This window comes from Vombatus ursinus, unplaced genomic scaffold, assembly GCF_900497805.2.
Source record: "Vombatus ursinus unplaced genomic scaffold, bare-nosed wombat genome assembly UNPS02014768.1, whole genome shotgun sequence".
NCBI classification, from domain to species: Eukaryota; Metazoa; Chordata; class Mammalia; order Diprotodontia; family Vombatidae; genus Vombatus; species Vombatus ursinus.
The window spans coordinates 9,089,831-9,116,389 of NW_020954546.1; the positions used below are offsets into that span (position 1 = coordinate 9,089,831).

Below are 26,559 nucleotides of genomic sequence, written 5' to 3' on the forward strand. Positions count from 1 at the left end.
GCTCGTGGTCTCAAGGAAAAAGACCTGCAAACTATGAGAATTCACAACTCTTCTCTGCCCACAATTCAGCCTTAGCTATGTGGCAGCCCCACTTATTTCTTCGCTATAATCTAATTTTTCAAGTGTCTTTGGAACTTTATGGTATCAAAAGCTGTCACAAGGGGGCAGCTAGGTGGCACAGTGGATAGAGAATCGGCCCTGAAGTCAGGAGGACCCGAGTTCAAATCCGGCCTCAGACCAAACACTTGACACTTACTAGCTGTGTGACCCTGGGCAAGCCACTTAATACCTACTGCCTTAAAAAAAAAAAAAAGTTGTCACAAGCAGCGGCCACTTTTATTTCCTAATGGAGAAAACCAGACTCAAGACTCAGGGTCCCAGGACATGACCATTTCCATGTGCCACACACATATGAGCATTTCTGACCATGTGAGTCATTACTGGGAAAAAGCGGGATTTCCCTCCCCCCATCTATCCTGGCCAAGAAAGCTTTATATTTACCTATGATAAAGTTCCATGAATAAAAAAAACAGCAAACGCTTAGATATAGAAGAAAAACATGGCACCAATTTTCTTAAACATGAAAATATGGACTTAAAAACATATGTATCAGGGCTGAATATATAATATAAAAGGGGTCTTAACTCCAGAAAAGGATGTGTTTGATGGATTTACATTTATTCTAAAGTTTGCCATGAAGTTATTTAAAATTTGTTTTAAAATTATTAATTCAATTTGAAAAAAAAAAGTGATTCAGACTTTCCAGGAGTGTTGCCCACTGAATGAATAAAGTAGAATGTATTTGCCTAAGATTTTTCTTTTCCATGTTAACAAGTTCAATTAATTCAAAAGAAAACATGTTCAGATTTATCACGTGCAATGGGAGATCACTGCATCAAATTTTTTTGTGTTTTTTTTTAAGGCAATTGGGGTTAAGTGACTTGCCCAGGGTCACACAGCTAGTACGGGTCAAGTGTTTGGTCTGAGACCGGATTTGAACTCAGGTCCTCCTGACTTCAGGGCCGGTGCTCTATCCACTGCGCCACCTAGCTGCCCCCCACTGCATGAAATTTTAATGGGGGAATCTATGTGCCAACTTCTAGTTCTGGTCTGTGGTGTTAGAGAAGACCAGGAAGACTTCTACGGACTGATGCAAAGCGAAGGGAGCAGAACGAGCTCAGCAGCGCACACCAGACCTGTAACAAAACACCCTGAATGCGGCCCCTCCCCTTCTCTGTGGGGCAGCGCACACACCGCCAGACTTGGCAGGTGTCTTCATTCACTCTCTTGGCCCATCTCCAACCACCCTCCTCTTTCTTCCTTATTCTTTCTTCTACGTGAGGCTCTCTGGGTAGAAGAAGGATGGATATATTTGGAAATAAAGGTCACGTGAAACCCAGAAGATAGCAATGAAAATCAAAAAGACAATCACATCACCCACTTTTCTCCCTCACAGTTTCAGTAAAGGACACCCCACTGAAACTCCCACGAAAAAGGGCTTAGCAGAAGCTGGAGCGCAAGATGCAGGCCCCAGTGAGGTGAGAATGTGAAGGGTTTGAAGAATTTATTCCGACATTGGGATTGTAGAGCAAGTGGAGAACTTACTGCACCAAGAGAGGGTCCGAATCTGCCCGTGGCCACTTTGCTGACATAACTGACGAAAGTGGAAATGACACCTGAAAGGAAGCACAGAGAAAAACCTTGTTCTAGCCAAGCCTGGGAGCTGCCCAGGCCCTGGGCCAAGCCCCAGTGGGGATGCTCTGCAGGACAGACCTGAGGGCCTGCCTGGGGGTCAAGGCAGCCACCTTGCCAGCTGCTCTTTCCTCCTCCCTGAAGGTTCTCAGGCCAAGCTGCAAGACCACCTCTCAGGGGCTACGGAGGTGGCTAGGTGGCCTCTGGGGAGCCGACTGACTGACATCTGGGGATTTACTTCTGCCTGCCGTTTCAGGGCAAATATTCACCCATACTCACAATTTTACAAACTTAACAATTTTACCTAAACATCAAAGAAAAACCCGAATCTCCAATTTGATCAAATAATTACAACTATGTTTTAAAATCTGAATATGTTCACAATGATACATTTTGCGTGCCTAAGGCCACTTTGTGTTAATTCTGGGATTTCTTTAGCTCTTTATGTGTTTTCTTTTTTGTAAGACTGGCAGGGTATTGGGCCAGATCCACAGCAGGGCAGGAACTAACAGATGGACCCCCCAGGGGCTGCTCTAGTACTGATGGAAGACTTCCAGCCCCTCGGGTCAATTCGTCATGCAAGATTTAATGGAGGAAACGGAGGGAGACTGCAGGAGGAGAGAAGGTGTGGACACACCCAGGAAGGAAAGACTCAGAGGACCCCAGAGGATGCAGGGATAGCAAAGGCCTGGTGCCAAGGCCCATATTAGCCGCTTAAATTCTTCGGGCTTCTTTCTACATCCCTTTATACAGCTCCGAGGACTCTGTCCGTGGAGTTACCATTTCAATGGGACAACCATATTCAATTACCGCCACAAATCATGTGTTCCTCCGTTCTCTGAACAGGAGCCCGTGAGTGGGTCATTGCAATGAGCATTCACTATTTATTATTAACGTTAAAAACAACTGTGGTTTGCAGAGTACTTGCTGTACCTTATCTTACTTAATCTTCCCAAATCCCCCTCACCCTCTGGCATCTGCCCAGGGGCTCCTGGGGTGCTTTCCAAGGCCTGAGGAGCACATGGTTCTGTCTCTACAGCGCCCCCGTTTCAGAGCACGAGCCCCAAAGTGGGGATTTCACAGAACAAATGAAGGAGGACACTGTGTGTGTGCTGGGAGCTCCTACGGCCGAGAGTCAGGACAAGAGGTTCGACTCCGGGGGGTGGAGAGACCTGAGCCCAGCGCCCCCGAATGCACGTGACAGTCTCCGGCCTCCTCCACCCCAGCTCTGCTGCAGGGGATCAGTTTCACAGGAACCTCAGGCTCATCGTCAAACTCAACTCGGGGAGGCCACTGAGGAAGCAGGACGACCGCCATGCCGTGGCCGGCCACTGCGGTCCCTCTCCCATCAGTCCACCCGATGCACGCGGGACCCGGGGGCGTCGGCGGTCATTACCTGCAGACAGGTAGACGGCCATGAACTGCTCTTTCCCGAGGATGCTGACGATGCTGGTGGAGAAGCTCCACAACACGTACATGTTGGCTGCCATGTGTAACAAGGAGAAGTGGCTGAAGGTGGAGAGCAGCATGGGTGAACAGAGAGCTTCTGCAAGAACAAGGACAGCCAAGTCAGCACGGCATCACCCTTAGGCCTAGGGCCTGGCGTGTGTCTAACCAAGAACACCAGCGGTCACCAGGAGGCTCCGATCCTGGGAGAAGAGGCCACCCTCAATGCCCGAGGGTCAGATCTTGGACCACTCTACAAGAGGGACCTACGTCGTGCTGAGAGGGAGTTATTTATACGCCAAGGGGATGGAAGTTTCCATTATAATTATAACAGAAGCAGGTGCATGGATCAGGGCCCATTTTCCATAAGGAACGTCTGACCAACAGTGAAACAATTAAGGCGGAAAAACCAAGGGCAGGTAGTGCTGGAGAGGAGCCCCTCCTCACCCGTGCGCCCAAAGACAGACCAAACCTGGCTGCTCGGTCTGGCCGCCTCCTTGTACCCCTGGAGGAATAGCCCCCGCCCCCACCCTGACTCTTCTCAGGCCCCGAGTGGGTCTGGTGGCCAGCATCTGCTCTAGAATCACGCTGATGCACAAACTCTGGTGGAGACACAGATCCCTGGCAAAAACTTCCTTTTCAATCAGTCATTCCACAAGCTATGAAGTGCCTACCACGTGCCATGTGTTTTGCTAGGCACCAGGGACACAGAGATTACAAAGAATGAAACCATGCCTAGCCTAGTAAGATGTTGATATTATTGGGATGTCTCAGTAAAAAAAAAAATAATGAAGTTTTGTGCAATGTTTTCCCAGAGAGTAAACTTGTTCTGAGTAACTAACAGCACCTACACATTTTCCTCAGAGTTAATATGCCACAATTAAAAAGAAAAAAGAAATAATGTGATTCTCGGGCCACTCGGGTTCTCCTCAGCCGTTTCCTCCTGGGCCAGAAAGCAGCGGCTCCAGCAGCAAGCTCTGTGCTCCGCCAGATCTGCCCAGGTGTCAGCAGCGGCCTGAAGAAGGGCCATGTGTTGGTCACCTGAGGCCCGGCCCAGCAGGGCCCATCACCAGGCAGCTGGAGACTCACAAAGACCCTCTATAGAGCTGAAGAGCTCCCCCTCCCCCTCAGCAGTCTCCCCATGGGGGGTGGGCCTTAAACTGCCCATTTGAAGGAAGGAAGGAGCTCCAGGTGACAACCTTGGGCAGCATGGCCATGCCCATGAATCAGGGGTCTTTGGAAACACTGAGGTAACACATTACTTGACATGGACCTCTCTGCCGTCCTGGCTCCGCCCCACCCCGCCCCGCCCCGACGCAGCTAGATGGCCAAGTGAGACTTACTGGAGGCTGGATTGGACGTGAAGTACTTGATCATTGACCTCTGGAGGGAAGGGACTCGCCATAAACAGAACACAAAGACATTGGCAGCTATGATTCCTACAAACACAGGGAATGAAAGTGGAATTCAAGCACACAAATAGCACACGAAACATCTGGTAGAGCATTCCAGATATGACAAGCTCTTGTGGGGAGCATCTGTCATGGCAGAGGGAGCAGCAGAAGCCCCGGGAAGGCAAAGATGCCCTCCCCTCCCACATCCCGGGACTCTGGGTCACCAGAGGGAGAAGCTCACAGAGCCAGGGGTGTGGCCCAAGGAAGAACACTGGTCTGTAAACACTCTCTTAGATACCACATAACACTGGCCCGGGATTTTTCCAAATAGAGGTCTCTATCTCCCAAAGAAGAAAACATTTCACACAATACACACTCAATTGCAAGCACGAGCCCCCACCCACTCTTTCTTTTTTCTCTAAGGTAAACATTTGCAAAACAAAAGGAATGATATTCATTACTGCAACAAAGCAAGTGTGTTGTTTAGGCAAAGTGAGGAAGGGTACAGATTTTTACAAGTATTTTCAAAAGGCCAACTAATTGTTGATAATGTCCTTTCCAGCATCCCCCCACACCCCCCACTCTTCCCTAATAACCCCATGGACTCCTGTGAAAGCATATGAAAAATCAGCTCTACACTTGGGATGGTTCAAACATCTACAAACACATTTTACTTCCAAGAACTCGTGGGCAATCTCAAAGAACTTTGAAACTGGCTTTGAAATTACGTGTAAGTCTCAGGGTCATCTGGCAGTGAACCTGTAGCCTGTGTGGGAGTGGTATGCTGATCGAGCTTTCAGCCAAGAGCTCACCCTTAACTGGAACAAAGTTAAGTTGGTTTATAATAACGTACTGACTCAGAACTTGGTCAAGAATCAGGAGCATTTTTTTCCTTGAAAAGTATATACTTAGCATAAATCCATGAGCTTTACATACGAATTAATCGCCCTAAAAGAGTATTCACTCAGTATCTGTTGAAAAAATGAAGGACATGTAGCATAGTAGCTATATTCTCCTTCGTCTCATAATAAGCTCCTTAAGAAGGAGGCACCCATTTTTGGTGTCCATGTTAGAGACATCAGGCCAATACCATCTGCTACTTCCCTGCCTCTCTCCAAGAAAGGTTTTCACCTCACACACTGAGATTCTTGGTAAAGAGCGGCACATTTAAGCAGGTGACCATGTTCCCTTGTGATAATTAAGATGACCCAGGACTGACTGCTGAAAATCAAATGGTGAAAAACGATGTCTGAATGCAGTATGTGATGAAGTGTCTGAAAAATGAAAGCACTCTCTCAAGACCAGAGAGCTTAAATAAAACACAATATTTCGATTTAGATTTTTCTATAACCTCCACTAGAAGGAAATGAGCCAATCTTCTCATAAGCAGTTCCTACCTTCATAGTAAATCTGAATTACACATCAGAAATGTTTGCTTCCCCATGGAGCATTAGTATGGAGTCTTTTACCTACTTGGGTTCTACTGCAGGAAGACCTACAGCTTTAAGGACTTTAAGAACTAGTAGCTTTAAGGCCAAAAAGGCCAAGCTTTGGAATGCCTCCAGCCAATGGTCTCCTAGGAGCCTGTTTCCTCCTTTCAAAACACAAAAGGAAAGGAAAACAGAATGGACACCGAAAGAACAACACCTTTCACCTGCCCATTGGAAGGAAGGAAAGAAGTCCAGGCTGCCCGTTAGCCAGAAGGAAGGAATCCTGGCTTTTCCGAAGGTTGCTGAGATTTACTGATTCTTATCACAAGATGCTAAAATTATGACTTACTAAACAAAAGTTAATTGTTTGCAATAAGACTGGTATATACTATTTAAATATCAATATGGAAAGAAATGGTGCTTTGCTGCAAAGGGAAACACTTTCCTAAGCTGTAGAATGAAGAGGCTCAGACTTAAATAAAGGTCCCTTTCCAGGTTAAATGATCTTTGACTTTCAGTTGAGGCCAAGATACCTCAAACTCCAAACTAGAACAGAGACAGGACAAGCCAGGGCAAAGTAGTATTTACCCTCTGGTCCTAAAATCAGATAATACTGATGTTGTTCTGAAATCTCACACTTAGGAACCGGAAAACCAAACCAAAAGAGAAAGCAAATTCCTTCTGAAACATTCAATCTGAGACCTTCCAAGAAATAATCAGAAATACAACTAGAAAGCTATTTGTACATGTTGTTGTTTTTTGTCCTTTTTTCTCGAAGAGGACCAAAGCATCAGAAAGGTGACGCCATGACTTGCAAATCCTCCCTCACTTACATCCAATTATTTGAATATAGGGGTACTTTTGAAACCCAGAGTTCTTACCTGAGCCAACTTGAAATCGAATCTATCAATCACCAAACTTGGGAAACCAAGAATTCACCAGCATCCCCCGAGGTGACCGGGAAAACACAACGGGAGGGAGGAGCCCTTAGAAACGAAAGCTTAGAAACTACTGCTACAACATTTGTTCGCAGAAAGACAACACCTGGCAAAATAACTTCTAACTTCCACCTATGTAAACATGAGCCCAAATCACAAGGACCAGAAAGAGTCTTTTAGTCAGAGGAGAATCTAAGCTGGTGCTCAGGGGCGCGATGGGGGTTTTACCATCCCTCTAAATGCCACACTGGATAACCGGACATGAGGGAGCTGGGATTTTTAGCATTCGAGTGTTATAAGGCCTTCAACACCCCTTCTTACGTACATTCAATCATTAGTCAGGACACATAGTATCTCGATGGGGAAACTAAGTATAGAACAAAGAACGCCAGTGCTAAAAAGCAGTTGAGTCTGACTCCCTTGTTTTTAAGAGAGAAATAGGACCCAGAGAGAGTGACTCTCCCCTATCACATGAGTACATATCACTAAGCAGAAGATAATTTGAGCAAAAGACCATGTGTGAGTAATGGGGAATTTTAATGTCAGTGAACTGATGCGTGTGAACACAGCGCTCCACCCTGCTTGAAATAAGGTCTTTAATCCTTCGCTTCCTCGTGACCACATCAGTTAAATGGGAGATCTCTGCCCACCTCATCAGGGCACTGTTCTAACTAATTCCTTGTAAAGTGTTTTGGAAACACCCATGACATCAAAAGGCACAGCCCGAGTTCTGACCTGAAAAACGTAGGCTCTTTTGAGATCCAACAGAACGCTGTGTGTCCAGCCCACTGGACAAGGACGAGAGGCATCACACAACAGCCTTCTCCTTCAGCCTAATCACCAACGACCTCAGGTCAGGACCTTTCTTTGCCTTTCCATCATGGCGGGAGATGTGAGCCGGCAGTCAGCCTCTCCCAGTAGAGGGGTGTGGAGACAGGGCCTCCATACACTTCAGAAGCTCCTGGGGGGGGGTGGCGTGTCTCTGTGATGAGTCAGGGAAACTTCCGAGATTCGTCAAGTTGGGTGAATTCCACCTACGTCTGGTAACTCATTGGGGCACAAAGGATGACATCTGAAAGACCCCGGAGAGGGATGCCTGAGATGATGAAGCCAGAAATGAATGTCAGGGCCCCAGCTGCTACAGGCAGGCCTCAGAGATATGGCAGATTTGGTTTGAGGCCAACACAATAAAGAGAATATCACAATAAAGCAAGTCACATGAATGTTTGGTTTCCCAATGCATACAAAAGTTATATTTACACTATACTGTGTGCATTATTGTATTGTGTATTATTATTGCACACTATATCAAGTGTGCAATAATAGTCTTAAAAAACAATGTAAATACATTAATTAAAAAATACTTTATTGCTAAAAAATGCTAACCATCATCTGAGCTTGACTGATCAGGCTCGGGGCTCCTGGGGCTATTTCTTGAAAAAAAGATAACAATGAAGCGTGCCACACTGGTTGACTCTTCCTTTCAGGTGAACACTTAAGAGGACATCGCAGGGTTATTAACTGACCTAATTTCAATACTGCTGTGTCTCAGGGAACAGAGAGGCTGAGTAGAGGGTTGGTGGGGCAGACGAAACACGCACAACATTTACTGATGATGTTACACAGGCATGGCTCGTGGCACTCTCAAACAGTTACAATATAAGATCAAAGATAACTGATCACAGATCGCCATGACAGATATAATAATAATAATAATAATGATAATAATGGAAAGTTTGAAATATGGCGAGAATTATCCAAATGTGACGCAGAAACACGATGTGAGCACATGCTGGAAAAATGGTGCCGACAGGCCACAAACTTTCAATTTGTAAAAAACACAGTCTCTGGGAAGCACCATTAAACGAGCTATGCCTTTATTTTCATCCCTGCAGCTGACGGACACAGTGTACCGTGGCAGAGGAAGGACAACACAGGAAATGATGAGCAGGTTATGAAGATGATCCCAGTTCTGTGCTCTTATGTTCTGATCTAAAAACAATGGGCGGTCCTTGGCCAGTGATGGAGTCCAGGGTTAAGGACAGATTTGTCTAGAGACTAGCAGATCTAATTAAAAATCCACACATTTGCTAAGCCTACCAGAGTTTATCAAGGCTGACAAACCTGCTTAGCGCAGAGGACAGCAGGTCTGTCCAGCTAAAAAGAAAAGTGGTAGAACTGCCCAATCAGTGACAGGAGACAATGACCAGGAGGAGCCAGAGACAATGTTCACAGCGCCAGACGTCCACAGAGCAATGCATGGAGTAGGGGTGATAAACAATATGAAAAAGAGATTTTAAAGGCCAGGTAGGAAATATAACCAGGGAGGTATTGCTGTGGGACAAGCCGAATGACTAGAAAAGAAGCAGGTCTAGAGTCAGGAAGGGTTACAACATTAGGGTTAGTTACACAAATCTGAAAGACAATAGCAATATGGTGTAGGGCTAGGCCTAGGGAGACAGAGAACAGAACCACAGCGGAGCACCGTGTATCAAGGTTACAGGCACACACTGCAAAAATCAACAGGTCTGGTGGAGACCCTTTGGGTGAGGATCTCAGAAGTGGGGACCAAAAGCTGTGTTGTTGTGGGAGGGCCTCACAGAGGGAACAGTTATCAGCACAGATCCCAAAGCCAGCAAGATGGCAGAACAAGGGATTCCCACCATTCAGAAAGCTGTTGGAAGCTGGCTCTCTCAGTTCATACCACAGCACCACTAAATTTCTGACTGGCCTTTCTGATAACTCCATCGTGCAGAAGCAATGAAAGGGAGGGCTCTCCTGAACCTGCTTCAAATGAACAGGGCTGATGCATTTGGCAACTAAGAGATCACCGGTGACAGTCATTCAGTGGAATGAGGCTGGACGCCAGGCTGTGGGGGGTTAACAGAGTTTGTGGATGGCCTTTTGATGAGTTTAACTACAAAGGGGAGAAGAAGGTGGAGACTTCACTAGCTGGCTAATTCAGTGCCTCAACAATGACAAGTCATTCCAAAAAGCTACCACTTATGAACTTATCCATGTAGACAATTTCCTCTGTCAGTGAAGACGGTGGCTAACTCTTGTCTTCTTGACCTGGGAATTCCTGTCCATGTTCTCTCCTGGAACCTCCCTAGAACATCTCTACCAACTGCACTAAATGCCTTTCTCTACCTTCAGAAAGTGCTCTCCACCTTCTTTGTGTCCTGGGCCCCTTTGATAGTCTGCTGAAGCCTATGGCTGGACCCTTTCTCACAATCATGGTTTTAAATGCATAAAATAAAATACACAGGATTACAAAAGAAACTAGTTAAGCTGAAATAGTCATCAAAATTGTTTTTAAAAGAACAAGTTAATGGACCTTAGATTAAGAATGAGCTCTAGGGGGAGGCTAGGTGGCGCGGTGAATAGAGCACCGGTCCTGGAATCAGGAGGACCTGAGATCAAATCCGGCCTCAGACACATAGTACTTCCTAGCTGTGTGACTCTGGGCAAGTCACTCAGCCCCAGTTGCTGCCTCACGAAGAGAAAAAAAAAAAAGGAATGAGCTCTAGGTTTTCTATATGTCCTAGAGTGTTACAGCAGGAATTCAGCTCTTACCTTCATCATGGATAAAGCTCCCCATCCATCCCAAACGTCCATCTTCGTGACGTCATCCCTTACAGATTGTTGCTTGTAAGTCATGCCTGGAAACATGCGGCAGCCCAAGGGCACTTTCCTTCTCTTGCTGTTGCTTTCCAGTATACCCCCAAGTCAGACTTTTCGGAGGACACACGAAAGTTTGCAATCTGACAGCATCACTGGGGAAGGTGTGCATTTGCAAAAACAGGTTCTTATGAGGAAGGGGCGTGGGAGCACGGAAAGTGCTGTGTAATTTCCCAATTTTCTTCCTTGTATTCTGGGCCCATCCATTCATACATCGGTAGCACCATCCCAAACATGTATTCATATATAACTCTAATCTCCACAACAGGCGGCTTTCATCCACATAGCTTCTATCTGTATGGACTGTTAAACCAATCTCTCTTGTGGACGCATGGATCCCACCAAGCATGCTCAGCATCATCCTAAGGCTTGATGCCCTCAACACAAAACCTCAGGTAAACTGGAACATCTGGATGCCTCACCATCTGTAGGGAATCCTTCCTCTCCTGGGACGCTGCAGAAGATAAGGAAGACCCTGACAACATCAAACACCTTTGGCAAGTGTATATCTCTCCGATGCTAAAAGTCAGCAGGGTCATTAAATAGAGTTATCTCTGTAGTTGTATTTATTGAGGAATTTTGTATAAACTTAACATATGCAAGAAAGATGCCTTGTTGGAGAAAAACCTTTAAGGCTGTGCTTCCGGTCAAATGCACGGTTTTTCTTTTCTTTTTTTTTTTTTTAAAGTAAACAACAAACAACAGACACAGCGGGATCTTGGATTATTGTCAGCTCTGAGTCAACCCTGAGACTATAAATATGTGCTCTGCTACAGAAAAATCATTTGGAAAAGGAAGCACATTCCCTTCCCATACTTTCCTCCAGGCTGCCCCTGATGTGTGTAGATCAGTTCGAGGATTTTATAAAAATCAGGAAGCACACAGTTTTGCAGTTACTAATGCCCTTGGGACTGCCTTTTCGGGGTGACATATTCCCATCTCTATCCTTCCCTGAGGCACCTTGTAAAACCATCCTTCAAGACTGCGTTGCTTCCACATCGATTTCTTCAGGGTGTGGTTGGTGGGATCCTATTCCTTCTATGTCCTTTCTACTTCTCTGTACGGCCCAGCAGGACCTGAGGTGGGAGGGACCGTTACGGACAAAACACCAAATCTGGTCCATTTCCCACTTGTGTGCCAGTAGCAACATCGATGGAAGCTCTTGGCCCAGCTGCCTCTCACCCCAAGCTTCCCGTTAACTTGCGTCCCGCAGTGCCTGTTACCGCTTTATGAAGCACCCCCAGCGGAAGGGGCATCCCCACCGATGAAGTCTCATGGTGATCCTGGAAGCCTACCTCCTTCTCCAGTGTTTTACAAAGGAGTTTATATTCTAAGCTGACTTCTGCTAACGGCTGCTGTTTGTCTCCACTTGGCAAGGATGGCACATAGGAGAGGCCTCCAGTGGCTTCCGTGCCGTGGACACTACCACACGGCAGCTAAACTGCGCTAGGATCAAGCCCTTGCTCTCCTCCGTTTCCCGCTCTTGGCAAGGACTCACTTGCAGCTGTCCACAGTCCTCTCTCCCCTTTCTCCTTTCTTCCAGCTTGGAGCTGGTTTTGGTTTCTGCTCTCACAGCCTGGCTGTACACGGAAGGGCGGGTTCAGATGAGACGCCCACGTCGGTAATCAAACAATCCTATCTGCTAAGTCAGAATCAATTTCATTTTTAAAAACGGACGCTGGTTCACTGGTGCTGGGGTTGGCAGAAAGTGCTGAGGAGACATAAGCGTAGGAGTAACCCACAAGCCTTTCACTTCTTACTTCTCAAGCCTGAGCCACATTTTCCAACATGCTTTTAATTTAACTGATGTTCTTTTCTTTTACAATATAACTTTCACTGGAGTCCAGAGGTCACTGAATTCATCAGACTGAACTGGACACTGATTAGATGCAACGTACTATCACATGTGCTATGGAAAATACCAAAATGAACAGGAGCCCCTGTTCTCTAGGCAGGGACATGATACACACACAACGAATCGCACCAGAATGCAGAAGGTTAAAAATGAGGTGTGAACAAAATGTTACTGGGGTCCCAAGCTGGGAGCTATCACTTCTGGTTTGGCGATCAGCGAAGGCCTCATGCCAAGGAGGCGGGACATGAACGGCGAATCATAGACCATTAATTAAGAGCTGGGAAAACTTTGGAAACCATCTAGTCCAATTCCCCCAGTTTACTGATGAAGAAACTGAGCTGGGAGGATTGTACAGGCTGTAAACCTGACAGCCAGAACTCAGGACCAGGTCCTGAGAGCTCAGGAGCAGGATCATGACTTTCATGCTGTGCTAGGAGAGATGGAACAAAAAGGGAATTCAGGCCATACCCGTGACCTGCGTAAGGGGGGAAGTGTGCCAGCAAAGGATCGAGTGGCCTATCGGGGTTGCCAACAAACCTGGACAAGTAGCCCAGGCCCAGATCATGGAGGCTCAGTGCCTACGCGTGTGAGAAAGCAACCCAGGCCAAGAGGATGACACCTCGGCCTCAACGGGAAGAGCAAAGGGAATCGTGTCTGTTCCCACAGGGACAGGACTTCAGACGACTAACAGCTTCACATCTGCCATGTGGTCTACACAGCTTGAGTGGTCTACAGAGAACACTGGTGCCTATCCTTGGATCTGTCTTCTTCCACAGGACAATCATTAACTCAACAAATGTTTATCAAGTGCCTACTATGTTCAAAGGGCCACATAAGCGCAGCTGCTTGGGGACCAGGGAATATGGATCCCCACGTCTAACACCACCCATCTGAACACCGCTGATAAACTCAGGAATGTGTCTATTCCCTTTTCACCTGTGTTAAAACAGGGGATGTGGGAGCTGACCAGTGTTTCCTGCTGGCATGGATTTATAGCATCCCCAGTGACAAGCAACTGAATGCTCCCCAAAGTATAAAACAGACTCACTGCTCAATGGAATAACCTGTGGGCAATACCATGGGTTTTCTTCAGGCATTGCTAGAGGTACCTAACAATTCTGAATGACTAGAAAACTGCAAGAACATCTTGTACCATCATGGCTGTGCTCCAAGCACCCAAAGCAATCTTATACAAGGGTTTTACCAGAGCCCAGAACAGTTTCTGTAAAGGCGCATTCCTTGAAGGCCCTGATGGAACACTTCCAAAATGTCATTTCCTTCTCATGGAGACAGGGGGGAGAAATAAAGGGGATGAGAAAACACAAGCATACAAAGACCTCAAGCTGATGCACTGGGATGAACCAAGGCATCTACCATCTCTCCATCATCACTTTTTTCTCTGCAGGAGAATTCAGTTAAGCTGCAGGTGCACACACGGGGCACTGAAGTACCTTGACGGTCTCTAGAGAGGTGAGCATTGAGATTAGGAGCTCTCCAAAGAGAACCAGGACCAAAGTGGCCTAATTTTACAGGGCTATCATTCAGAGGATTCAAAGGTTCTTCTTCCACAAGGAAGAAAGAAAGAAAACAGAAGCTGAAGAAATTAGACAGAGTAGGCCATATGAAAATTGTGGAACGAGAGGCTAATGACCTAACTATATGATGAGGGTAGCTGCAAGAAGTGACAATAGCCAATGACGTGTTGGATGTACCACCCCTAAAATTGGTGCAACAGGACCAGAGACATGAAAACTAGGGGGCGCCTTTCTCAGGCTGGAAAAGCCCAAAGGAAGAACCAAGGAGGCCTCATTTCCCGTGAGAAAGACCAAGGTTCTACTACCTGCCAGGCTATAGAAACGTGATTCAGACAGAAGTTCTGGAATACTTTGTGAGCCCGAGAGGAAGAGCCTGTAGTACCAGTGCGGAGAGTTCAAAAACTGTAAATGATCCAAGTGTTAATGTTTCGCCATGTCGTCCTGGCAGGATTAAAAACCTCTACGGTCCTGTGGATTTTGTTGCAAAAAATCTTAGTAGGCTGATTTTTTGGGTTCATCTTAAACTTTTCACACATAAAGCAGGAACAAAATGATCACAGTGCTGGGCACAGCACACCCACTCGAATGCTTTTAATACAAAGTGCTGCCCAAGCATATCTGTTAACCAGGTAACGAGGGAAGTAGCAAATGTTATCATCCTGTTTATCAGACAGAGAAACTGAGGCACAAGGCAGATGACTTGCCCAAGTAAACACTAAACTTAACAGTGGAGCAGAGGTCCTGCCTGGGAAGGATTGCCCAGGACATGTGCACATCCTACAGGTGCCACCCACTGTTTTTCCATGGAAGAACTAAGGTAACCTGTAGGCACAGAGATTATCTGTCTCGTAAAAAATTGTTAAGCATGGTACAAAAGCCATTGACTGTAACATACTGTACCTGTTGGTCTTATTTCTCTTCTTTTGAATGCCTAAAACGTGTAAGCTAACACAAACCTGTCACAGTTCGCTGGCCATCAGATAGGGTATTCCACCACTTGTTAATCTAAAACAACAACGGAAACCACATATTACCTCCCCATGGTACAAACACACGAAAATGGAAATCCAGAAATGGTAAAGCAGAACAATTGCATCAGTAAAAAAAAACACATCCAAATCAGGGGTGGGGGGGAGGGGGAGGGGGAGAGAGAGGGAGAGAGATTGTGTGTGTGTGTGTGTGTGTGTGTGTGTGTGTGTGTGTGTAGGAGGTGTGGGGAGTTCTTCATCCTGAAATTAAAGGACTGGAAATTGAAGTGATGCTAGGAAAAGTGTCTCAAATGCCCATGACCTTTGACTCAGAGAACCTATGGCTAGGAATACAGTCTACAGAGGCTGGAGACAGAAAGAAAAGCCCCGTCTATATCTATGTACACTGAAATTTTTTTGGCAACACTTTTTTTTTAAGCAATAAAGAACTAGGAACAGAATGGCTGCCCATGGACTGAGGCAATGATTCAACGAGTTGTGGTACATGGAATATTATTGCATCAGAAACGATGAATATGCTTGATCTAGAAAAGCTTGGAAAGACTTACATGAATTGATGCTAAGTGAAGTCAGCAAAACCAAGAAATATAAACAGTAACAATGCAAATAGAAAGAATCACAAAACAATCCAAAGTGAATGGTGCAAAAGTACAGAAAGTAAGCCTGGCCCCAAATAAGAGGCATGAGAAAATATCCCCACCCCACTCCTTCACAGCAACAGGAGATCCACGGTGCAAGACACTGCATCCATTTTTAGCCTTTATCAATATACTGATTGGTTTTGCGGATTTTTTTTTTCTTTCTTTACAAAATTTTTTTTGGTTACATAAGTTGGCTCTCTGGGATGGGGGAGGAAGAAATATCGGGAGAAATTCTGGTGACAGAAAAAACAAGAGAGATCGTAACAATTTAATTTTTAAAAAAGACACTGAATCCCCTTTGGAGTTCTAGCTCTCCCCTTTGGAGCCCAGAGGAAAAAGGCTAATTCCTCTTTCTCAGGACAATCCTTCTACTCTCTGAAGCAGCTACCAGGTCCCTTCTAAGTTTCTCTTTTCCAAAGTCGGAATGAAGGCAGACAGTGGAAGTCATCTAGGTTTCAGGATTAGCAGGAGGGTAAAAAGCCACGGACAAGGGAAAAGGGAAGTCTAGATACAGGGTGGTAGCATTTTGAAAATTCTGACTACCATGTTGAGACTTGAAGGGAGAGAGGTGAGGTGAGGTAAGATGAGGGGTAATGTCCTAAAAGGACTGAAGGTCACAGCAAAGGTGAAAATCAGACTCCAGAGAAATGATGGTGTTGGAGGGGGAAGGAGGACAGGCAATTCTGATTGGAGAAGGGAATTTAAGGGCAGAGGCACGATCTTAGGTATAAGCACCCAGTAAACAGAGGAGGGTGAGTGAAGACAGAGGTAATGAGAGTTGGGGAGGTCACGGTGTTTGTCATGTGACTTTATTTCCATTAGGGGATAAGTCTCGATCCCTTGAGAAAGTGGCCTTGTCCTAACACCTACTTAGGGCGACCAGGTCAGCATTTGCATATATACTCAATGTGAAAAAAATCTTCTGTACGCTAAGAAATACAGCTCCTTCACTGACAATAAATCAACTCGTTCCCTTCTGGAAAACGAAATTCCAAAATGTGATGTGGTCTGTGGTGATAAAGAAAATAGAAGGGAAAGAAACAGCATGACCTCGAAGTGACGAAGCCCTCTCAATCCTCCCTAACTTGGAAAAGGTTCCAAACCACCAAGCGGAACAAGAGGGCTGAAACTACCCTTCTTCCCACCCTGCTATGACCAAGAGAGAGCTCCTTCAGAAACAGGGAGGGAGCACGAGACCCTTCTCAGCGCTAGGGCAGCTGGAGGGAGCATATATACAGACAGAGAGCACAGGGCGAGTTGAATATGAAGGGATGATATCTAAAAAATAAAGGCGTGAGAGAGAGGATTGTACTGGCAGAAGTAGAAAGGGAGAGCAGAATGGGGTAAATCATCTCACATAAAAGAGGGAAGAAAAAGCTTTTACCGTGGAGAGGAAGAGTGGGGAGGTGAGAGGGAATGAGTGAACCTTACTTTCATTAGCTTTGGATTAAGAAGGGAATAACATATACACTCAATTGGGTTTGGAAATCTATCTTACCCTACAGGAAAGCAGAGGAGAAGGGGATAAGAGAGGGAGGGGTGACAGAAGGGAGAGTAGACTGGGGGAGGGGGTAATCAGAAGCAAACACTTTTGAGGAGGGACAGGGTCAAAGGAGACAACAGAATAAATGGAGGGCGGGATGGGATGGAGGGAAATATAGTTAGTCTTTCACAACATGACTATTATGGAAGTGTTTTGCATGACTACACATACATAACCTGTATCGAGTTGCTTGCCTTCTCAATGAGGGTGGGTGGGGAGGGAGGAAGGGAGAGAGTTTGGAACTCAAAGTTTACAATACGAATGTTAAAAAGATTGTTTTTACATGCAACTGGAAAATAAGACACACAGGCAATGGGGTATAGAAATCTATCCTGCCCTACAGGAAAAGAGAAAGAGAAGAGGATAAGAGAAGGGGGTGGCATGATAGAAGGGAGGGTAGACTGGGGGGAAGGGGTATTCAGAATGTATGCCGTCTTGGGGTGGGGGGAGGGGAGAGATGGGGAGAAAATTTGGAACTCAAAATCTTGTGGAAGTGATTGTTGAAAACTAAAACTAAATTAATTAATAAATAAAAAAGAAAAAGGGAGGAAGGCAGGAAAACTCTTGGATTAGTAATTTTTCTTTCCTAAAAAGTTAATTAGTAATTAATATTTAGTAATACCAAAAAATATTAGTAATTTTCTTTTCTTTTTTTAAACCAGACTTGATCCAGAAGGCTCATTTGGGACTAACTGGGAGTCACTGGCTTCACTTTGAACTATGACTGTACCCGGGAGCAAAATGACGAAGCTTTCTTTTTTGGAAATGAACCTAAAGGTTATTTAATCCAAAATGCATTATTTAACACATCAAATGTTAAATATTAAAAAGGAAGTTAAAAGGGACACCTACCAGCCACAGCTGCTGTCCCCTGTCTGCCCCTCCACTTCCCACTGCGACCATAAACCAAAGCACCCATCGTGCCGGGCAGGCCACAAGGATCTGCACCCGGAGAGGTGGGGGGGTCTGAATGAAACGGCGTCCCCACCACCCCCGGGGTCTTCTCAGTTGTGTTACGTGCTCACAGTAGGGCCTGCAGAGATTCTTGTTGCTGAAAGCAGCACAGCACAAACACTTTCAACAATCCTACTGCAAAGGAAGGCATCTCTACCTGCTTTCGGAAGTTTCCTTCCTTCTGAGGCGTTAAGCTATCCAACCAGTCTGCCTTGATAGCGTCAAAGTAGCTCTGGACCCTGGATTTCAGAGATTCATACTGCCAAATAGCTGCGGACCCAAACGCACACCCTGTAAACTGCAGAATGTGGAATGTTATAAAATTGTGCAAGTAAAACTGGAAAATGTTTCCCCTCCCATCATTTAATTTTCATCGCTCTAATATACTATCATGTGGGAAAGAATCTATCAACGCTGAATACATGGTAAGCTCTTGAAAACTACTCACTGAATAGTAAATTATTTCAATTATTTCCTTTTTCCTAGGTTCAGTTGTATAAATTAGGCCTGCTAAGCCCAGGTATTTTTAAAAAATGGCCCCAAGGCAGTTAAAATAACATTTTATAAGGGAGTCACAGTGTAGCGCAGTAGACAGACAAGGGGCCTTGGAATCAGAAGACCTGGGCTTAAGGCCCTACTCTGACCCATCCGGGCTGTGTGACCCTGGGCATGGCACCTCCCAGCGCCGAGGCAGCTTTCCAAGATGGGAAGTTATGGGGGAGGGAGCTTCTACACATCAACGAAAGCACAGTTCTGGTTCCCCATCCCACTGCTCCCCAAAACAGAGGAAGGTGAGCAAAATGCCCTCTTGAGAGTTCAAGGTCGTATGTCAGGCGGGAGACCCAGAAGCTCATGGCATGGCTCCTTCCTTACAGGGATGCTCTCCCCTGGAGCTGCCATCCCAGCTGCGGGCCCCCCGAGGCCTTGGCCTGACCTCGCCCCAAGCCCATCCAGTAGGACAAGTGCGACAGCTAACTCCAAAGGCAGGAACTCTTACCCCGACAGTAAAAACCAAAGGCTTTACAAGGTTCCTTAGAGGGTAGGGAGATGTATAAAAGAGGGTCTCTTCCACCGGAGGGGTCAAAGCACTTCTTCGATAGCTTCCATTGAGTAACCCGCCATCTGGCCGTCGGGGCTCAGTCTTTCTGGGGGCTTTTCTGAATCCATTTTTCGACTGAATAAAGAAGTTAAACCTGGGGGAAAAGAAGTCGTGTTAGGAACAGGGCTGTTTTTTACTCAAGTGATGCCCTTCAGGGAACCATTGGCTCAGTGTTCCCCAATGGGCAGCCTGACAGGCCAGAGGACAGCAGAGGGCTTAGATCCAGGATTTCCTTTCCAGGCCCCAAGGAGATATAATTCAGAAACATGACAAATTAAGAAACTAAGGGCACTTCTATTGAAGCTGGTGCTTTCAATCAGTTTGAGAGATCACAGAATTGTGGATCGAGGGTGGGAAGGAACCCAAGGGGCCATCCCATCTCACAGATGAAGAAACCGTGGCCCAGGGAAATTAAGTGACTTATTCAAGGTGACCAAAGTTGTGTCAGAGGTAGGAACTGAACCCAGGTCCTCTGACTCCAGATGACTAGTACTCATTCCCAGAAAGAAGCAAAAACAGAAAGGAATTATAAGGGGGGAAAAAGAAGGAAAGCTTTCTCAATTCAGAACTGAAGCATTTTAATTGAGGGCCAATTTCCAGAACATTAGACACAAACATATTCAACTGGAAAACACTGTCCTGTGATGCTTGAAAAGATTCAAGTGCCATGGCTTCTGGGTAATTTAATCACTTTATCAATAAGGCTGGCATGGTGTTAATAAATAATCTTCTGGCTGCCTCATTCGGTCTCAGACCAAAGGCAATCACGGCAGCAGACTCACTGCTTACACGCCCTTCCAAACAGTGGGCGGTCCGCCAAGTGGCAATCGAACCTTTTTTATTTGCTGTCTTTCCAGCTTTGGGTCATCTCAAACCTGACAATGCAGGATCGCGTCTTGTCATTCACACCATTGAGAAAAACCTGAGTAACCCAGGGACAGGCAAAGATACCTGGAGCACGCTACCTCCTTTCCAGAATGATGACAAAACATTAGTTACAACTCTGGGTACGGCCGTCCAGCCAGGTCTCGTCAACCTAACTGTGTTACGCTCTAGCCCACGTTTTCCCATCTCTATCAAAAGAAAAGCATGAGCCACTCTGAGGTTATACCTCACACTCATGGGAAAAAGAATGAAAGACCAAAGTGGTACACAATGGAGGAACTGTAGGAGGATGGAAACACGAATGCTTTTTTGGTGGAGCACGAATTGGTGCAATCACTCTAGAAAACAACTTGTTGAGACACGAGAAACGTTACTAAACTGTACATACCCTCTGACCCAGTAATATCCCTACAGGGCATATACCCAAGATGACCAACAAGAAACTTTTTTCATCCAACATACACAAAAAATATTTAAAGAAACGCTCTATGTAGTAGCAAACAAGTGAAAAAAGAGAGGAGTCCAGGACAGAAGCTTTGGGGGACAGCCACTGTTAGCAGGCATGACGGGATGAAGAACTACCAAAGACACTAAGAAAAGGAAGCTGGGCAGACAGAAACTGAACCAGGAGAGCAGTGTCACAAAAATCCAGAGGGGAGTACACAGAAGAGAAGGATTAACAGCATCCACGGCTGCAGAGAGGTGAAGAAGGACGAGGAAGGACTGAGAAGAGAGACCCTGGGTAACCGTGGTGGGCCATCAGCTGATGATGAGGCTGGAAGCCAGACTGAAGAGCTAAGCCTAGAATCAAGCAGAGGACAGCAGCATTAAGTGAAGGCTTCCTAAGGATGGGGAAATATGGGCACGTGTGCAGGCAGCAGGGAAGAGGCGAGCGGACCAGGAGAAGCTGAGAAGAAGTGAGAGAATGAGGAGGAGAGAAAGAGGGGCATCTGCAGGACAAGATGGGAGGGCTTGGGATCAAGGGCCCAGGCAAGCAGAAAGACCCTGAAGGGAAAGAGGGAATGGAGGAAGATGCCTGAGTCATGTGGGGCAAGGAGGACAGGAGCAAGGTGGGATGTGTGCATGTTCAGCAAATGTCCTTATGATAAGGGGGAATTCTATGGGGGTGGAGGGAGTCACTGGAGGTGACAGTCACATATGCATTTTTAACAAGAGATTTTATTCAAATCTTGCTTGTACAACGCCTCTATGTCCCATTACACTCTCCGAGAACAGCTCGGAGTTCAATAACGCTTTAGGTAACATACTGCTTTCCATAATCATGTTTCTCAAAACCGCTTCATAAGACAGATATGGCAAGTACGATTATGATAATTTTACAAACAAGGGAAGAGGCTCGTCAGAGTTCAATATCTCGGCCAAGACCGAAGTTAACAAAAGGCAGATGGGGTCCTTGTACCCAGATGGTAGAACCTCTCAATGGGAAAAGACCTTGATTCCCTCCCACCCCCAGCATCCCTGAGTGACAGTAATATCTTAAAAAACAAAGCAACAACAAAACCTTTTTTAAAAAAATAGAGAGTAGCATGAGACACTGCCCAGTGCTTTGGTGGTATCTGGGTGAACTCTATCTACATCATTCATTCATTCAAAAAGCACGTATCCAACACCTGCCATGCGGCAACGGCTGCACCAGCCCCTCGAGAAGTAAAGACCAGAAAAGGAAATCCTTGTTGTCAGGGTGAAAGAACATACACCCAGACAAGCCTGCCCCAAGTGGTGCCCAGGGACGATGCTGCGGAGACCCCAGCCAGGATGGTGGTCAGGCAGAAAAGGAGACAGGAGAGCCAAGGGATGAAAAGGGAAGAGAGGGTGGAAAGAGGAAGGAGGAGCAGGAAAGGAGAGGAACGGGGACAGGGCAGGGAGGACAGAGCTCCTCTGGGCCTTCTGCTGTACTGAGAAAAGCAGTCATCTCTCCCAGACGAAATGAGGCTAGCCCGGCACGACCCGCTTTGGGTGAAGCCACATGGGCTCCTCGGCTCCATCCTCTCTGCTCTCAACCCCCTCCCACCTTCATCAAGGGGCTTCCCAACACTATTTCTCTGCAGTCCTTCCCCATCACTATGCATCCCCGGCACCTGAAATTCAACACGTGTCAAACGAAGCTTTCCAAGTCTTCTCCCCATACTGTTCTTCCTTTGGACCCTGTTCTTTGCCTATGACAGCTCCGTTAACCCAATTTACCATGTTCCTCTGACTCTTCCTCTCCCTCACTTCTCATACCTGACCTGTAACTGTGTCATCTCTAACACCTGTCCTCTGCGCTCTCTACTCCCACTACCATCACCCTAGCTCAAGTCTTCAGTGTCCCGTGTGTGCACATGCGCGCTCGCACAAGCATGTGCAGGCTAGGGGAACAAGACTGGAATTGCTTTTTTATATCTCTTCCTACTTCCATTCTCTCCCTGCTCCAATTAAACCTCTGGCAGCAGGAGCTGGCCAGCCCATACCACTAGCCTGAAATCTTCCCTGGCTCCCTGCCAAACAAAGTTCAAACTTCTCTGCCGGGAACTCGAGGTCCTCCATAACCTGGCATGCCTCCCATCACTCTCTGAGGACCACTCGGTCCCGACACAAACCCTGCCAGCTTTGGGTCTCCCAAACAGGAACATCACTCTCCCACCTCCCTATGCTTTTGCTCAGACTTTTATCCTCCCCATTTGTGCCAAGGACCTCCCACCCCTAGGTTAAGTCCCAGCTGAATGTCAGTGGGAAGTTTCCCTGATTCCTCTAACATTAACGACCTTCCCCTTCAGACCTCGGCCAGCACTTGGATCTCTAACTCTCTAAAATACTCGGGCACTGGCGACGGCGTCCAAGGACCCGCTTTCAAGTCCCCGTTCTGATGCTTCCTCCCTGGGTGGATCAGACAAGTCAGAGATGGCCATGACGGTCCCTGCCTGCTCTCTGTCTATGATTCCATGTCCTTCCTTCTGTTGTAACATTTCATCCTCTTACAGGACTGAAAACTGCTGTGGGTCAAGACCATTTCTTGCCTAAACTCTGTACCTGCCCCCGATCGAACCCAACCAGGGTTTAATAGTGCTTACTACCTTCGAGGCCCTGTGTGCACTAAGTGCTGAGGCTACACAAAAAGGAGACAAAAGGAGAAATGGGTGACGGGCAGCGATCCACTGGTGGTGAGCACTTCACAAAGAATGACTCCCTGAAAGACACGAAGGTCCTTGCTCCATTTTCACCACCAACACTCTACCTTCTGCAGAATCACAAGCATAAATTCAACATTGTGTAGGCTGTATTTCCCAGTGGATGTGTCATCTAGCTGCTAAATAAACACATTTAACTTTAGGTTTTCTGCAAATCCTTTTCTATAAAATCTGCTAACATTCGGCTTAATTTTGTTTTTCCACAAAACATTTCCACATTGGTCTTTGCATTCTTGGGATCCTCCTACTTGCACACATTCACAGGATGACTGAGACCCTCGATCTGCACCACTGTAACTGTTCTCAAGGTGAAATGAGGATTTTCCCTCAGTGGATTGTAAACACTCTAAAGCCCGTTTTCTGTTTCTTTTCTAGCTCTTCTTTCTGCCTAGTATCGGGATGTGATTTTATTTTTGGACCTGCAATGCCACAAATGCAGGGAACTTCTGGTGTGGAAACTTCTTCCACAGATGTTGATCAGCAATTTCCGGGTGAGTTCTAGTCTTTCATGTCTTGGGGGCACTTACAGGCTAAGTGATGGATCCCCCCAGAAGGCATAAGAGGCACATGTTCAAGCCAGGTTTTCCCATCTCCAAGGCCAGCCCTCTCTCTACTATACTATGCTGCCTTCCTAGGTGGCACACACATACTAGCTATGCTCCTGCTGAATACCAAGAGGCCAAACTGAGTGATTTTTTTGGAATGTAGCCTGGATGATGCACAATGCCCTAAGGGCAGGGGCAACAGCCTGGGAACTATGAGATCTGGGTTCTAATCTTGCCTTTTGCACTGAGTGGCCCCAAGAGGAAGGGCTATGCTGACTCTGGTTTCTCTGTCTCAATAAAAACCTCACGGGTTTGTTGTGCGGATCACAGAACTGAGAGCTGGCAGAGACCATAGGGGTCACACAGAACAAAGGCCGAGTGCTTCGTAAACTACAGCTAGAACAGCACAGGAACGCAACATCTGGCTCGCGGTGTTTTAACAACGGATGCACCTTTGCTTCTGGGAAAAACTTGGGATTCTTACTGTATCAAGTAATCTCGCAAATGCAGGCGTTTGCTTTTTTCCCCGTTCATTCTGGGTCTGCCTGCTTTGCTCCCCGTTGGCTGTGTCTGTCCAGCACCTACATGCTGACGGACCCGCTTAACAGGCAGTCCCCAGCTGCATGCTGGACAGCTGGACACCAGGCACTCTATCCACTTGAGGGTTTTTTTACTGTACTTCTATGGCTATTCTAGAAGCTAAAGCCAAATGAACACAATGGACAGGAATTTAGGGCAAACTCAGGGATTCAATCCGATCAAAGTTTGCTGCCATCTCTGACCTTTTCCACCACTCAGTAAGGCACTGATCTTTTTTTGGTCCCTCAGTTTCTTCCTCCACCTCACCATCATGTTATAGCACCAACATCAGAGAGAAGAAAGTGTCCAAAGTCTAATGTTATATTGTACCATCGACTTCCAACTACCTGTAATCCAATTTGTGAACTGCCCAAGACTAAGAGATTTCCTTTGCACCCTGACCCAGTTGGCTCACTGGCCAACAACAAAAGGGAGAGAGGCCAGGAATGAGTGGCCAAGAATACCGCTGTCAACATCTCTGATTGCAGTTCAAAGGCAAGTTTGGCCAGCGTATTCTCTCTCCACCAGGGCAGGAAATGTGGAGTGGACTTCTAAGAGTCCGCACTGGTAAACGCCCTAACAGTCCCCGTGAAGCTGGCTTGGCTGAGAACTCTGCCTCTTACTGCTCAAACTTGTTCTGTCTCATTTTCTCCCCCTGGAATAATACCCTAGCCCCAGCGTCAGGCTTGGAAGAGACACCTTCAGGAGTCTCCAGTCCAACCCACGAGCCTTGTCCAGAGAGAGGCCAGTCTCACCTCCAGGGCAGATTCCGTCCACCCTATCTTCACATCTCTGGCATCCTTCCCCCTCCCCTCTCACCTGGACTATTCCAACAGGTTCCTAACTGATCTCTCTGCTTCCAGTCTCTCTCCTCTCCAGCCCACCCTGCATGCACACAGCCTCCAAGTGTGCATTCCTAAAACACTAATTTAATTTTACAAAGGAACTATCCTTGCACTCAGTCCTCGTCTCTTTTTCCACTTTATCTCCCGACGCTCTGCTCACGTGAGCTGACATTTCATCTCCCACCTCCATGCCTTTGCACAGGCTACCCCCTCCACGCCATGAATCACTCGGCCTCTACTTACTCCTATGTACGCCTGCTGTTTACTCGTAAGCGCCCCTCCGAGGCCCTGGCAGAGTCCCACGCACACAGCAGGCTCTTAATACTTGCTCAATGAACTGAATTATGCACAAAGGAGAACGGGGAGGACAGAGGAGAGAACTAGGAGAGAGAAGGGGGAAAGAACAAGCATTTATTAAGCACCAACTACGTACCATGTGCACAAATATCTCGTTTGAGAGAGAGAAGGAGACAGTAAGACATGATGGGAACTATCCTGGGGAGGGGTCCGGGCAGAGCGGGGCGGGGTAGGGTTCTGAAGGTGGAGGGCTGAGTGACCTTGGGCCGGTCACGAGCCTCTCTGGGCCTCAGTTTCTCCCTCTGCACAACTAGGGGCTGGGACGGGGTCAGCTCTAGGTCCGGTGCTGGAGACGGGGGGGAGGGGGTCCCTCCAGGGCGCGGAGCGAGAAGCGGGGAGGCAGGGGTCAGGGTGCGGGGGTCAGGGGTTAGGAGTCGGGTCATCAGGACGGGGGTGGGGTGGGGGAGAGCAAGGGAGCCGGGCGCCCAGGCCGCGCCCAGCCTCGGCCCCGCCCTTACCTGGGGCCCAGCAGCAGGGCAGGGGCCCGGCCGGCGCACAGCTCCCGGCCCTCGGCCCCCGGCGCCCCCCACGCCGGGCTGCCGCAGCCCCAGCCGCTCCGAGCCCAGGCTCTCCACGCCATCTTCCCGACCTCCGCCCCCCATGTCCCACCCCTTCCTCCGCCGCCTCTTGCACTTCCGGGGCGTGCTTCCTCCCGCCCCGCCCCGCCCCGCCCCGTTCCCCTTCTCTGCCGGCGTCCTCGCCCCCTGGCGGCAGCGGAGGGAACAGATCCGACTGGATTCGTCTGGGCGGAGGGGGGGAGGGGGAGGGCGGGCTCTGTTTCCAGGGAGACGAGAGGGCGGCTTCTGTCTCTAGGGAAACGCGCAAACATGCTTGAGTCAGCACGGTCCTAGGTGACCGCTGTGCCGTTATCCATGAGCGGTACTGAACGTTGTGTGCACAGCTTCAGAGCCCGCAGCCCCCCACCTTCCATTTCCCCAGAGAACCCTAGGGACAGAGCAGCTC

The 26,559-nt window shown here is 47.3% G+C and overlaps 1 protein-coding gene across 1 annotated transcript in view; it reads right to left on the minus strand.

Moving 5' to 3' along the window:
- The window catches only part of PARL (presenilin associated rhomboid like), a 36,853-nt gene extending 10,677 nt beyond the window's left edge, over positions 1-26,176 (minus strand). The window contains exons 1-7 of the mRNA XM_027862232.1: positions 26,055-26,176; positions 19,096-19,291; positions 18,256-18,396; positions 14,928-14,976; positions 4,482-4,577; positions 3,089-3,238; positions 1,606-1,676 (exon numbers count right to left, since the gene is read on the minus strand). Coding sequence (XP_027718033.1) covers positions 1,606-1,676; positions 3,089-3,238; positions 4,482-4,577; positions 14,928-14,976; positions 18,256-18,396; positions 19,096-19,291; positions 26,055-26,176 — 825 coding nt within the window. The remainder of the gene's footprint in view (positions 1-1,605; positions 1,677-3,088; positions 3,239-4,481; positions 4,578-14,927; positions 14,977-18,255; positions 18,397-19,095; positions 19,292-26,054) is intronic.
- Between the last annotated feature and the right edge of the window lie 383 nt (positions 26,177-26,559).